The sequence below is a fragment of the Mobula birostris genome, chromosome 1 (assembly GCF_030028105.1).
Source record: "Mobula birostris isolate sMobBir1 chromosome 1, sMobBir1.hap1, whole genome shotgun sequence".
NCBI classification, from domain to species: Eukaryota; Metazoa; Chordata; class Chondrichthyes; order Myliobatiformes; family Myliobatidae; genus Mobula; species Mobula birostris.
In genome coordinates, this window is record NC_092370.1 from 11,894,618 (window position 1) to 11,910,933 (window position 16,316).

General features: G+C 41.6%; 1 protein-coding gene across 7 annotated transcripts in view; it reads right to left on the reverse strand.

Annotated features, from left to right (window-relative positions):
• The window catches only part of clasp2 (cytoplasmic linker associated protein 2), a 358,715-nt gene that overhangs the window by 127,324 nt on the left and 215,075 nt on the right, over positions 1 to 16,316 (reverse strand). For all 7 annotated transcript variants that reach the window (XM_072252438.1, XM_072252433.1, XM_072252430.1 and 4 more), the window contains one exon: positions 6,366 to 6,470. In XM_072252438.1, the coding sequence (XP_072108539.1) occupies positions 6,366 to 6,470 (105 nt within the window). The remainder of the gene's footprint in view (positions 1 to 6,365; positions 6,471 to 16,316) is intronic.

The following is a 16,316-nucleotide window of genomic DNA, read 5'->3' on the forward strand; positions in this document are numbered from 1 at the left end:
TTCAATGTTCACTGCTGCACTTTGTAGTTCACATTCAAACAGGAAAGACTTAATCTAATTTTCCTCTGCCGAGTTCAGGCATTAGAGACTTCTATAATGTATAATACAGAAATATACAGATTGTGTTCATGCAGTTTCTCCTCACAGAGTTCACGAATACTGCCTGCCTGTAGCCCAATGTTCTGTGATCCTCCTGAACAAAAAAGATGCCACATCTGTGCATTGGTTTTCAGAGCCTCTCCATGCCCCTGCAATTTTGCAGAGCATTCTTGCATCGTTCCCCACACCAAGGCAGCATGCATACTTTATTTATTTATTGATTGATTGATTGATTTATTTAGAGATACTGTGTGGAACAGGCCCTTCCGGCCCAAACAGCTGCCCGGCTTAGCAACCCACCTATTTCACCCTGGTCTAATTGCAAGGCAATACTCAACCACCAATTAACCCACAAACCGGTACATGTTTGGAGGACTGTGGAGCACCCTGAGGAAACACGTTCTATCACAGGGAGTATGTATAAACTTCTGCAATTGAACCCTCTGACACGCCGAGCTGTAATAGCGTCGCACTAACTGCTACAGTAGCGCTTTTTATATATTAAAATTCTCCAGTGATTGAAAATCGCTGCTATTGTGATATGTTTCTTTAACAACATCCTGCATAGAATGCACCACGAGGCACGACTAAGAACCTGCAACAGATCGACTGAATACAGCAGGCTGAAGCTAACACAGAATGGAACAACGTGTGAAGATTTTGATTTGTATGGAATTCTTGTACTCCAAAGATAATAAATAATATTGCCTTAACATTTTTAACAGGAATCTAAGCAATTTCCATAACAATCAAAATCTTCACTACAACAATACTACTCCACTTCCTTAAATCTGTTTTACAGCAACTCCAGTAATCTTGCGACGGGGGGGGGGGGGGGGCGGGCGGGGAATCACTGCTTGCATTGGTATTGTGCCAACGATAATTAGGATATCTCTTGTTTATGCTGCTGATCTTAGAAACTTATTTTATTTTTAAATTTTACCATCAATGATGCCACTTTACTAGGTACACCTGCACAATGCAAATATCTAATCAGTCAATCACATTGCAGCAATACAATGCATGAAAGCACTGGTCAGAGGTTTAGGTGGTTCAGACAGAACATCAGAATGGGGAAGAAATGTGGTCTAAGTGACGTTGACTGTGGAATGATTGCTGGTGCCAGACGAGGTGGTTTGAGTAGCTCAGCAACTGCTGATCTCCTGGACACAAAAGTTTCTAGTGTTTACAGAGAATAGCGCAAAAACCAAAAAAAAACATCCAGTGAGTGGCAGCTCTGTTGGCGAAAGCACCTTGTTATTGGGAGAGGTCAGAGGAGAAATCAAACCACAAACAAGACAAAATCTGCAGATGCTGGAAATCTAAGCAAAATACACAAAATGCTGGAGGAACTCAGCAAGCCAGGCAGCATCTATGGAAAAAAGCACAGATGACGTTTCAGGCCAAAACCCTTCAGCAGGACTGGAGAAAAAAAGCTGAGGAGTAGATTTAAAAGATGGGGGGAGAGAACCGTCAGGTGATAGGTGCAACCTGAAGGGGCAGTGATGAAGTAAAGAGCTGGGAAGTTGTTTGGGGAGATGAGGTCAGAGAGGGAAAAGGGGATGGGAAATAGAGAGTGGTAGGGAGGGAGAGGATAGGGGGCATTACTGGAATTTGAGAAATCGATGTTCATGCCGTAAAGTTGGAAGCTACCCAAACGGAATACAAGGTGTTGTTCCTCCAATCTAAATGTGGCCTCATCACGACAGTGGAAGAGGTCATGGATGGACATATTGGAATGGGAATGAAAGTGGAATTAAAAAGGGTGGCCACTGGGTAATCCTGCTTGTTCTGGTGGACAGAGCGTGGATGCCTGGCAAAGCGGTCTTCCAATCTATGTTGGGTCTCACTGATATATAGGAGGCCACACCAGGAGCACCGAACACAGTAAATGACCCCAGTAGGCTCACAGGTGAAGCGTTGCTTAACCGGGAAGGACTGTTTAGGGCCCTGGATGGTAGTGAGGGAGAAGGTGTAGGGGCAGGTCGGGCACTTGTTCCGTTTACAAGGAGGTGCCAGGAGGAAGATCAGTAGGGAGGGACGACTGGACAAGGGAGTCACGTAGGGACCGATCCCTACGGAAAGCAGAAAGTGGGGGCAAGGGGAAGACATGCTTGGTGGTGGGATCTCATTCAAGGTGGTGGAAGTTTCCAAGAATTATGTGCTGGTCAAGGAGGCTGGTGGATAGTAGGTGAGGACAAGAGGAATCCTATCCCTGGTAGGGTGGTGGGAGGATGGGGTAAGAGCAGATGTGTGTGAAATGGAAGAGATGTAGTTGAGGGCAGCACTGATGGTGGAGGAAGGGAAGCCTTTTCTTTGAAAAAGGAGGACACCTCCTTCGTTCTAGAATGAAAAGCCTCATCCTGAGAGCAGATGCGGCAGAGACGGAGGAATTGAGACAAGGGGATGGTTTTTTTGCAAGTAGTAAGGTGGGATGAGGTGTAGTCTAGGTAGCTGTGAGAGTCCATGGGTTTGTAATAGACATCGGTGGATAAGCTGTTTCTGGAGACAGAGACAGTAAGATCGAGAGAGGGAAGGGAGATGTCGGAAATGGAGCAGGTGAATCTGAGGGCAGGGTGGAAGTTGGAAGTAAAGTTGATGAAGTCAACGAGTTCAGCATAGGTGCAGGAAGCAGCACCAATGCAGTCACTGATGTAGCGCAGGAAAAGTGTGGGATGGTCACCAGTGCAAGCTTGGAACATAGACTGTTCCATGCAGCCGACAAACAGGCAGGCATAGATGGGACCCATGCGAGTGCCCATGGCTACCCCTTTTGTTTGAAGGAAGTGGGAGGAGCCAAAGGAGAAATTATTAAGAGTGAGGACAAGTTCCGCTAGGCAGAGGAGATTGGTGGTGGAGGGGATCTGGTTAGGTCTAGCGTCCAGAAAAAAAAGGAGAGCTTTAAGGCCTTCCTGGTGGGGGATGGGGGTATATAGGGACTGGACATCCATAGTAAAAATGAGATGATGGGGGCCAGGGAGCTTGAAATCTTTGAAAGATCAAAAGCATGTGAAGTGTCACGGATGGAGGTAGGAAGGAACTGAACTACGGAGGGGGGGGGGGATAAAACAGATCGGCATACCTCGACTCTGAGTTCAGTAGGGTTGGAACAAGCTGAAACAATGAGTCTACCTGGACAAGTGGGTTTGTGGATCTTGGGTAGGAGGTAGAAACAGGAGGTGCAGGATGTGGGAATTATGAGGTTGGTGGCGGGTGGATGGGAGATCCCCAGAGTCAATAAGGTTGGTGATGGTGTGGGAGACAATGATCTGAGGTTCCTTAGTGAGGTCCTGTTCGATCAGAGGAGAATAGCCAGGCTGGTTCAAACTGACAGGAAGCCTGTTTTAACTTTCGGATAATGTGTAACTAAACTTAGAATGGATGGTAACCTGTCATTTATATGGCCCAAAACTAATAATTTTAGATGGGGGGGGAACTATCACTCACTCATAAATATTGCGAAATTCCAAATCATTTAAAAAAAATCTTTAAAAATTCTATTTTAGTGGAAGCTTTAAAGAACATGCAGAGGAGATCTACCAGGGTGATGCCTAGATTAGAGAGAATGCCAAATGAGCTGAATGAGCTAGGGCTTTTCTCTTTGTGGCAAAGGAAGATGACCGGTGACTAGATAGAAGTGTACAAGATGATAAGAGACAAAGAACAAATGGACAGCCAGAAACCTTTTCCCAGGGCAGAAATGGCTAAAACGAGGGGGCATCATTTTAAGGTGATTGGAGGACAGTATAGAGGGGATGTCAGAGGTAGGTTTTTATTTTACACAGAGAATGGTGAGTGAGTGGAATGCCTTGCCAGGAGCATTTAAGAAACTCTTAAATAGGCACATGGATGATAAGTAAAATGGAGAGTTACGTGGGAGGGAAGGGTTAAATTGATCTGAGAATAGGTTAAAAAGTTGGCACAACGTTGTGGATGTAGAGCCTGTACTGTGCTGTGCTCTATGTCCTTTTTTCAGCAATAACTCCAAAGAAGGGCTAATTTCTCCAAAATATCTAATGGCACAAATTTTGTTTGAAGGATTAGCCTCACTTAGATGCAGGATATGGTCACTGACTAACAGTAGAGTTACCCCATTATCTCCACTTTTCCTGGCTGCAGCCAACCTGTCCACTATTCAAATGATAGAGTCATAGTCATGATCATAATCCTATTCGAAATAAGGCGGAACAAATGGATTGTAACCTGTAATGAAAGCTTGACAACTTATCTTGCCCTAAGCAAATTAACTTTAAATGGAGGAACTATCACTTCCTCATAAATATGTTTAAATTCAAATAATTTAATGTATTTATTAAAATTCCATTTTGGTATTTTTACTTGTGCCATCAAATCCTGCACTTCTTTAAACAATTGCCTTCATTGTGCTCTCTATTAAATATTTAACAAGTTAGTGAAAAATAGTGCTTTCTGATTTCACTCTTTCAGTATTTTCCAAAGTGATTGGCTGCAGACCAGCTTGTTGACATTACTGAAAATCATAGTTACAGATGCTAGAAATGTGAAATAAATAACAGAAAGCACTGAAAATTCTGAGCAAGACAGGTCAATCTGTGGAAAGAGACACAGCTGACATTTCAGGTTGAAAACCCTTTTCAGATCTTTTTTCAATTTGGACAAAGGGTCTTTGAAGTGTTAATTTTGTTGTTGATTCCAGCATTTCCTATTTTTATTGTCATCACCACTGTTGTCAGACACAAGGGACCTCAAAGATGCCTAGAGACACTGGGAGTGGGAAGGCCAAAATAACAAAGATCAAAGATCTTTGAACAGATTTCTTTGGGGTCAGCAGCAAACATTGTTGCTGTGGTGCTGAAAATAAAACCTGGACCATATACTTCAGATTGTGAGACAAAGAAAATTAATTGGAGAACATTAAAACTTGGCAACTATTAGAATTTTTATATATATTGTATAACTCTACGAGTCATAGAAAAGTACAGCATGGAAACTGGCCCTTCTGCCCATCTAGTCAGTGCCAAACCATTTAAACTGCTTACTCCCATCACCCTGCACCAGGACCATAGCCCTCCATACCCCTACCATCCAAGTATACCTATCCAAACTTTGCTTAAACATTGAAATTAAGCTGCGTGGACCACTTGTGCTGGTAGCTGGTTCCACATTCTCACGGCCCCCTTATGTTCCCCTTAAACTTTTCAACTTTCACCCTTAAACCATGACCTCTAGTTGTAGTCCCACCCAGCCTCAGTGAAAAAAACCTGCTTGCATTTACCCCATCTATATAATTTTGAATACCCCTATCAAATCACCTCTCACCCTTCTACTTTCTATGGAATAAAGTCCTATTCAATCTATTCAATCCTTCTTCACAGACTGAAGCATTAACTTCAGAGTTAACTGTGAAGCATTTGATGGGTTTTAAAAATATGATCTATCTAGATAATAGATTATTTTAAACCTATTATAGAGACTTTGGAGCGGCACCAAAGCATAGCGTTTAGCGTTAATGCTATTGCAGCGCTAGTGACCCGGGCTCAATTCTGTCGCTGTCTATAAGGAGTATGTACAATTTCCCTGTGAGTTTCTTTCGGGTGCTCCAGTTTCCTCCCACGTTCCAAAGACATACGGGTTGGTAGGTTAACTGGCCACATGGATGTAATTGGGCAGCACAGGCTTGTTGGCCGAGAGGACCTGTTACTGTGCTGTATCTCTGAATGAAAATAAACTTCATCAATGGACACTTTACCTTTTTGCTGTGCTTTGACATGACAATGAAATGTAAAAAAAAAATTACTAATGAGGACTAATGAGGATGAAATGTTCCAAGGATAAAAAATGGGGTTTCTTCCTCTTATGGTGAATTCCTGGGTAAAAGGAACTAAATGCTGCTTTCCTGTACTGAGGTTATGAACACTTATAGTAACTTCTAACATTTAAGAGCAAGAGATTCATCACTTTTGCTGCTTCTGACTGTCTACTACTTGAAAGGAGGAATTTGACAAATTTATTCGAAACACTCAACTGAACTAAAAATCACCAAACATGCAAAAAAAAACAAACAAAAATATTAACAGCAAGATACCTTTGTTATCTTCAGATGATGTTAAACCTGAGGCACAGAATAGTTGTTCAAAACTTAGTGGATCATTCAGCATTTTAACATGCCAACTACAGTACTAATGCATCCTTGCTGCATATAAATGAAATAATATATTTGCTATATCCCCAGTTTTTAAAACTAGTTGTGTCCCATCACACTGAATGACAACAAACCAAACACATACGTTGAGACTGAGACACCACTTTCGTGCGACTTCGCCCTCTGCTATCAGCAGAATCGCCACCACCAGAGGTGGTTCCCAGGAGTAGCTGTCTGTTTCGAATTCGACCTGTAACGAAAATAAATATGTTAGTAAGCAAAAGGCGTTAGCAAATACTCATCACCTGCTCAAAGCACAGTTTAGAGCTTGCAAAAAAAAAATCAAGTAAAATGGAATGCTAAAGATAAAAATATTATTGAACAAAAATGTTTTAAATCAACAAATGAGCCTTCAACACTGTACAAATACCAATGTATTTCACACATTTCACATCAAAAAGTAGTAAGAGGGCAAGTCTTCTTCAAATTCTCTAATTTCTGTAGCCACAGAATTTTTCATTCTTTTGGTATTCTAATCAGAGCTCAATATATTAATAATAAAGCTAATTTCAATATTCAGTGAAAGATGCATAAAAGGAACTAATAAAATTCTTTTCTTTCTTTCAACCTACATGAATCAAATAAGGGAGGGGATTGGAATGGGAGCAGCAAGTCAATATATATTACTTGACAGAATCATGTAATGCAAAATGAATCAAATAATGAAGGCAATGGGGATTAGATCATAATAGAATTAACATATTTCACAGAGCATGGAAACAGGCCCTTCAGCAATCATCAAGCATTGAGTTTAAACTAATCTCATTTTATTCTCCTAACATTCTTGTTAACAACCCAAGAACCTGCCACTCACCTGTACATGATAGTGAAAATTAACCTACCAACCTGTGTTCCTTTAGGATATGTGAAGAAACCAGAGCAACTAGTGAAAATATGGGTGAAGTCCAGTTACAAGGAGAGAAAGTGCAAACTCACACACCCAGCACCAGAGGTCAGGTCTGAATCGAGATTACTAGAGGCAATTCTATTTGCTGTGCTGCATCCAGTGACAGCGCAGGAGAGTTCATCTGAAGAGCAAATCTAACATGTGACAGAGTTTGAAAGGCTGAGGAGGATAGTGAAAATAAAAAGGTGGCATAGTGACACCGATAATGGAGCCACAGTTCCAGCAAACCAGCTTCAATTCTGATCTTTGAACCCACCTGTGCAAAATGTGCACCTTTGCTCTATGACCTTGTGAATATCCTACAGTTATCACAGGGTTATACAGCATGGAAACAGGCTCAGTTTCAGACTCCCTTACAAGAAGACTGCTTATTTACCTCACCTATGTCCCTCACAATGTTATATACCACTACAACTGATACCTCAGCCTCCTCTGCTCCAAAGATAGTCTCTCCTTATAACTCAAGCCCTCTATTCCTGGTTGTATTCTTGTGAATCTTTGCTGCGCCCTGTCTAGGTTCACCACACAGTGACCAGAGTGTTATTACTGATGTAGAGGACGTGAACTTTGTTATAATAAATCTGATATTTAACACAGTTAGGATAGTGAAGAAGGCAAATGGCAAGCTGCCGTACAAGAATTGACCCAGTTTACAGCTGTTCAACACATCGTGAGAACTACTTTCAGGGATGTAGGTACTTTTACCCCAGGGCCCTCTGTTCTCCACTGGGCCCTGGCATTCACCATGTATATCCTACTTTGGTTTAACTTCTGAAAATGCATCACTTCCTACTTGTACGAGTTAAATTCCACTTGTCATTCTTTTGCTCAGTTTTTCAGATGATCTCAATTTCTTTGTAACCTTAAACAATCTTCTTCACTGCTCAGCACAATGCCAATAATGGCAGTATCCACAAACTTATTAATCATGCCACCTACAGTACATTCTCATTATAATAATTTCTATAGATGACAAATAATAGTGGACCCAGCACTGAGCCCTACAGTTTTCCACTTGGTCCCAAGCCTCCAGTCTGAGAAACAACACTCTACTACAATGTGCCAACTCCATGAGATCTAACTGCTCAGACCAGCCTACCATACAGAATCTTGTTGAAAGCCATGCTACCAACTCCATGTAGACAATGTCCACAACGTCTTGGTCTCCTTTTCAAAAGACTCAATCAAGTTTCTGGTTCAACAGTTCAATGGTTCCATTTAATATCAGAGTGTATACAATACACAACCTGAAATTCTTACTTTTCACAGACATCCAAACAGAAGAAAGCCCCAAAGAATGAATGACAGAAAAAAAAAGAACCCCAAACCCTTCTCACGTAAGGAGCTCTGGTTTCCTCCCACATATGAAAGATGTGTATATTTCTTGGTAAATTGGCCACTGTAAATGACTCCAATGTGTACATGAGTGGTAGAATGGGAAAGGTGCGAAAATAAAATGGGATTAGTGTGAATGAGTCTCTGATTTTTGGCATAGGCTCTGTCACCCAAAGGGCCAAGTTTCACGTCCTACAAGATAGGGCTTGAGGTAATAACTGGCAAATTCAGTAAAACTCTGATAAATCCATTATCTATCCATTCAGAAATCCTATTGGTTCAGTACCAGAACAACCGTGAGATATTTACATTTTACATTCACCCAGGAATTGGTTCCCATGCTCTCCACCCCCCCCCCCTCCCCAGTGTCTCTGGCTCCTACACTCCTGCCAAACACTCTGGTTCTACTGTTTCTGTGTTCCAGTTCCTACTCTCACTCAGTACTCTGCTCCATTCTAGATCCTATGCTCCCTTTCACTCAATGGGACCTCTTTCGTGCACTGTCTGAACACTCACTGGGTTCTTGTGTTCCCTGACCACTCGTAAGCTGCCCTGATCTTGCTGGAGTCCTAGTCGCCATGCTCCAAGGACTCAGCTGCTGCACTTGCTTTAACTTACCTGCTTCTGATGGCTACTCTCCCTTCAAACTTACCGGATGTTTCCAATGCTCCCTTTAAACTTACTGGGTTCACTGAAATGTTACTGTGTAACATCTTCTAAAACTGTGAATTAGAAGTGCTTTGGAGTGCCATTCAGTAGTCTGGAAAATGTGCCAGGCTAGCACCACTAAAACCCTAAACTCATAGATTAATGAAGCTTTACTGCATAATTGAACTTTGTAAGATTATGGAGAATTCCAACTGAAGTTTTCGCACTTCATGCTTGCCTATAGTGATGGTACGGCACAACACATAATGATGATGATAGCGATGGTAAATACGGAATTTAAGGAAAAGATAACCTAAAGGAAGATTAGAAAATGGTTGAATTCTGGACATAAATAAAGTGAAATTCATTGAAGGGAATAGAATGGTGAGCTGGCATACCTTTACATCTAAATTTCTTGCAGGTTAGAAGCAAATGCAAGTCATACTTGAACTGAGGAATTCTTTGAGATGAGAAAATAATTTCATGTTGGAAGCGGCAATACAGCAAAAGAAAAGCAGTAAAAGAAAAGATAACAATGTTATTCTGAACAGAACGACATAGTAAAGAAATCTGGAGTACTGATGAAAATGAATGTGATGTGCTGGTGAGAACATATGCATTGTATGCACCCTACTGATAAGGTACACAACCGAGAAGGTTCAAGAGAAAGCAACCTCATAGGTACCCTGACAGAGCCCAAAAGCCATGGCGAAACGACAAACAGGACAAGCAGCCACAATAGGAAGGTGAAACAGACATGTCCTGCATCACAAAACTCTTCTGAAATTAGAATACTTTGTAACCCATGAGTGTGATCAGGAAGCTATTTGAGTAATTAAAATGAACTTTGGATTGATCCTCATAAAATAATACAATACAGAATTAGTCTATCCTGAGAGCAACATTTGCACAGTGAAATTGTCTGTAAACCTCCCAAGTTCAGAGAGGTGGTTGAGCTGTTGCACAAACTGTTGAGTGGGGAACAAAACTGCACCTTTCAGTTAGTCCTGATGAAGGGTCTCAGCCTGAAACGTCGACTGCACCTCTTCCTACAAATGCTGCCTGGCCTGCTGCGTTCACCAGCAACTTGTATGTGTGTTGCTTGAATTTCCAGCAGCTGCAGAATTCCTGTTGTTTGCCTTTCAATGTAAGATTATTGTGGCATAGATAACATAAGAAAAAGACTAGTTGACTTCTCATCCTTAATTCCCACACAATAAGAATGCTGACTGACTTTTAGCAAGACATCATTTTCCTGCCTGAAACCTGTAAGCTTTGATTCCGTTGACTGAGTGAAGAAATTTCTTCTCATTTCTTTATGAATGAAGTACTCCCTAATTCAATATGGGCAACATTAACTCTGCATCCTCATATCTCAATGAGAGCATCTCTCATTTTCCAAACTCCAGAGAGTTTACTTAATCACATCTTGTGCAAAAAACACAACATCCCAAGAATCAAGCTGATGAACATTTCATACACACTTAATCTTCAGGACCACTAAAAATTGACTAAGAAATCTCCACTGCCATATTCTACCCCTTTTCTAATAAAGGCCAACATATTGTTTGTTCCAATTGCTTGCTATACCTGCAAGTTTAACTTCTAATGAGTCATATACAAGAATACCCATGTTCCATTGAACACCCATACCTTTCAATCTCTCAACAGTTAAAGATACCTAGCATTTCTAATTTTTCTGTCGAAGTGAATGAGCTCACATTTTTCCACATAAAACCTAAAATAGCCTGCTGCCTTTTTGCTTGATCTAGAAATCCATCATTGCCTAGAAATGTATAAGGAGCTGCTACACACTTCAATTCTTCCTCCAGTCTCCAAAACATAAGCTTACACTTGTTGAATTATCAGTTATAACTGATTACAGTTATGGTTGCAACTTCTATTTACAATAGTTGATGCTATACTGGAGCCACCTATTGTCCGCAAAGGGAACAATGATGGATCTTATTTGTTGTATGGCAATTTAACAGCTTCATGATCACTTTTTCAAGTTTTAGAAATTACAATTCAAAGTTTCAGTGCTTACCAGATTCACAGGTTGTTCCTAAATGGGAGAGAAGTTCAAACTGACAACATCTATAATTCTTACAACAATGTAATTACAACTTTTGTCAGTAAAGTTACTTGGTGAATTGATGAATATAAATACTTTTAGGGAAAATGCTGATTAAATAAGGGATGTCATAAGTATTAGAAACTTGCTAGGGAAAATGCATGTACTTAATTTTGAATTGTATATACAAGACAAATGCGCTCTTCTACATTGTTGGCAATGTCACTTAATGGGTTATATGAGAAGACAGGTGGATAATTTCCTTACCATCTGCTTTGTCAGATGCATCATCTTTGTAACAGAGCAGGCAAAGAACAGGATAAGAGTTACTGTGTTAGATTTCATATACAATAAATTATCAGTACATCTTAAATATTATTTCATAGCAGAGCCTCTGCTGATACTATGGACACTGATGAACAAAATATTTAATAAATGAAGAATATGAAAAATTTTAACAAAGGATTGTGGCATTTTGAAAAATGTTCATATGATTAAATAAAGCTCAAGACATGATACTTCATTCACTAGAATCAAATGTTTGACTAACTACTGATGGGAACCATAACGCAGTAGTAGGTGTCAATGGTGGTAAAAGTACACCACAGATCTCCTTTAGATTCCACCCCCGCCCCTCACATTTAAGCTTATGCCCTCCACATACCCTAATGTGCTATTATTTTAAATCTTCATAAATCTTAATAAGGTCATTCGTCAGCTTTGTACACCCCAGTGAGAAATAAATCCAGCCAATCTGATCTCTCTGTACAAGGAATGCCTTCCATTCCCAGCAACAATTTCTTCTGCACCTTATAGCATCAATAGTGAACAAACCCACTAGTAGTTAAGGGGAATGGTACATTAGCAGTACCATTAATACCACTCCTTCAATTCATTGTTTATACATTTCATCATTTAAATATAGGGCAAGAACAAATTCTGATGGGGGACTTAAAGCTTTGCCTGCCATACCCTACCCTTCATAAGACTGACAAGAAGTAATACCACATGCTAACTACTGTCTACTTTAGGCAAACATATAATAATTTGTTTCACAAAACCGATACAATACTATCTTTAAAATTTTAATTATTTTCAATATTTTTAACTCCATCTTTTCCCAATAGTTCACATTGCTGGAATTGATTCTTAACCTCCTTGGTAAAAGTTTCAGGAATTTAAAAAAGTTCACTGTTACATGAAGGCAAAGTCAAAGCATGATGTGACATGTAATTTCCTATTTGTTGTACAATGGGTGTTCTGTGCAGTTTCTACACAGAAAGTTAAAATGATTAAAAATTGCAGTAAGGACAACTTTGACTGCTCTCAAAGTTGTGGCACGGTAGTGTAGCAGTTAGTATCCCACTATTGCAAACGGGGTTCAATTCCGGCTGCTCTCTGTTGGGCATGTGGCCAAGTGGTTAAGGTGTTCGTCTAGTGATCTGAAGGTCGCTAGTTCGAGTCTCAGCTGTGGCAGCGTGTTTGTGTCCTTGAGCAAGGCACTCAACTACAGATTGCTCTAGTGTCTGTGCGAGGAGTGGCGCCCCACACAGACTTCCAGATTGGGCCTTGTAAGGCATGAAAATGCACGACTCAGGCCTCTGAGCATGGTCTAAGTCGACGTTCCCTGCCCTCTGTAGGGAGCTTGTATATCTTCCCTGTGACCACATGGATTTCCTTCAAGTGTTGCAGTTTCCTCCCACATTCCAAAAACATATGGGTTAGGGTTAGTGAGTTGTGGGTAAGCTATGCTGTTACAGGAAGTGTGGCAACATTTGTGGGATACCCAGCATAGTCCTCATTGATTCGACAAGACACTAACCACACATTTTACTATATGTTTTGATGTATACACTGTAACTTGTATTACCTCTTCCACCTAGAGGCCAACATGAGCAGAAGCAAGTTGCTTTGTGATCAGCACTTCAATATAGGGGAACAATGAATAAACTGTGGAGGGATAAAGTGAGAAAAGTATTGAGTGTAGGAGATGGGATGTTACGTTGAAGTTGTACAAAACACTGGGGAGGCAAATTTGGAGTATTATGTACAGTGTTGGTCGTCTACCTAGAGGAAAGGTGTAAATAAGGTTTAAAGTTCAAAGAGAACAGAAAATTTTCAAGAATGTTGCCAGGTCTGGAGGACCCGAGTTATATGTTAAAACTGAATAGGTTAGGACTTTATTACTTGAAACATAGAAGACTGAGAGGAGATTTGATGGAGGTATACAAAACTATGAGGGGTTCAAATAAGGTAAATGCAAATTGGCTTTTTCCCACTGAGGTTGAGTGGTTCTACAACTAGAGGTTATGGGTTAAGGTTGAAAGCTGAAGAGTTTAAGGGGAACAAGAGGGGAAACTTCTTCACTAGAGGGTTGTGAGAACGTGGAATGAGCTGCCAGCACAAGTGGTGCATGCAAGCTCGACTTCAGTATTTGAGAAAAGTTTGGATAGGTACGTGGATGGTTCAGATCGATAGGAGTTTATATGGCTTGCGCTGTTAGGTGGTGGACTAAATGGTGTATTTCTGGACACCAGACCCAATCAGTTCCCCTCCACCACCACTTTCCTCTGTCTGGTGGAACGTCCTTGCTCTCAATAATTTCTCCTTTGGCTCCTCCCACTTCCTACAAACAAAAGGTGTAGCCATGGGTACTCACATGGGTCCCAGTTATGCCTGCCTTTTTGTAAGCTACGTGAAACAATCGATGTTCCAAACCTACACTGGAGTCTCTTGCCAACTTTTCCTACGCTGCACTGACAACCGATTAGTGCTGCTTCCTGCACCCACACAGAGCTCATCCACTTCATCAATTTTGCCTCCAACTTGCACCCTGCCCTCAAATTTACCTGGTCCATTTCCAACACTTCCCTCCCCTTTCTTGATCTCTCTGTCTATCTCTGGAGACAGCTATCTACTGATGACTATTATAAGCCCCAGTGACTCTCAGAGATACCTGGAGTATACCTCTTCTCACACAGTTACTGTAAAAGTGCCATCCCCTTCTCTCAATTCATCTGTCTCCACTCCACTGCATTCCAGAATGAAGCAGATGTCCTCCACCTACAAAGAAAGGGGCTTCCCTTCCTCCACCATCACCTCTGCCCTCAGCCACATCTCTTCCCTTTCACGCATGCCTGCCCTCACCCCATCCTCTCACCACCCCAACCAGCCTCTGTGTCCAGCACATAATTCTCCATAACTTCTGCCACTTCAATGGGATCCTACCACCAAGCACATCTTCTTCCCTCCCTCCGCCAACTTTCTGCCTATGTGACTCCCTAGTCCATTTGCTCCCTCCCCACTAATCTCCCTCCTGGCATTTCTCCTTGCAAGTGGAACAAGTACTACACCTGCTCTAACACTTCTTCCCTCACTACCATTCAGGGTCCCAAACAGTTCTTCCAGTAAGGCAACACTTCACCTGTGAGACAATTGGGATCATCTAATGTATCCGATATTCCCAGTGTAGCCTCCTGTATATCGGTGAGATGCCAGGTAGATTGGGAGACTGCTTCACTGAGTACCTATGCTCCCATCTGCCAGAATAAGCAGGATATCTCAGTGGCCACCCATTTTAATTCCACTTTCCATTCCCATTCTGACATCTCTCTCTATGGCCTCCTCTACTGTTGTGTTGAAGCCATACTCAGGCTGGAGGAGCAACACCTTTTATTCTGTCTGGGTAGCCTCTAACCTGATGGCGTGAACATCGATTTCTCAAACTTCCAGTAATGAACCCCCCCCCGCCATTCACCATTCCCCATTCCCATTTCCCTCTCTCACCTTATCTCCTTACCTGCCTATCAACTCCCTGTGGTGCTTCTCCCCATTTTCTTTCTTCCATGGCATCTTGTCCCATCAGATTCTCCCTTCTCCAGCCCTGTATCTCTTTCACCAGTCAACTTCCCAGCTCTTTACTTCACCCCCCCCCTGTTTTTTCTATCACCTTGTATTTCTTCCTCCTCACCTCCTACCTTCCAATTCTGCCTCATCTCTTTTTTTTTCCAGTCCTGATGAAGGTCTCGGGCCGAAACGTTGACTATACTCTTTTCCATAGAAGCTGCCTGACCTGCTAAGATCCTCCAGCATTTTGTGTATAACGGAGGAACTGAAGGAAATTCACATTAGGTGGAAAATGGTGTTGGGTAAACTGTTGGGACTGAAGGCTGATAAATCCCCAGGGCCTGATGGTCTGCATCCCAGGGTACTTAAGGAGGTGGCTCTAGAAATCGTTGACACATTGGTAATCATTTTCCAATGTTCTATAGATTCAGGATTAGTTCCTGCGGATTGGAGGGGAGCCAATGTTATCCCACTTTTTAAGAAAGGAGGGAGATAGAAAACAGGAAATTATAGACCAGTTAGTCTGACATCAGTGGTGGGGAAGATGCTGGAGTCAATTATAAAAGATGAAATAGCAGCATATTTGGATAGCAATAGCAGGATAGGTCCGAGTGAGCATGGATTTACGAAGGGGTAATCATGCTTAACTAATCTTCTGGAATTTTTTTTGAGGATGCAACTATGAAAATGGATATGGGAAAGCCAGTGGATGTAGTGTACCTGGACTTCCAGAAAGCCTTTGATAAGGTCCCACATAGGTGGCTAGTGGGCAAAATTAGAGCACATGGTATTGGGGGTAGGGTACTGACATGGACAGAAAATTGGTTGGCAGACAGGAAACAAAGAGTAAGGATTAATGGGTCCCTTTCAGAATGGCAGGCAGTGACTGGTGGGGTACCGCAAGGCTCGGTGCTGGGACCGCAGCTATTTACAATATACGTTAATGATTTAGATGAAGGGATTAAAAGTAACATTAGTAAATTTGCAGATGACACAAAGCTGGGTGACAGTGTGAAATGTGAGGAGGACGTTATGAGAATACAAGGTGACTTGGACAGGTTGGGTGAGTGGGCAGATGCATGGCAGATGCAGTTTAATGTGGATAAATATGAGGTTATCCACTTTGGTGGCAAGAACAGGAAGGCAGATTACTATCTGAATGGTGTCAAGTTAGGAAAAGGGGAAGTACAACGAGATCTAGGTGTCCTTGTTCATCAGTCACTGAA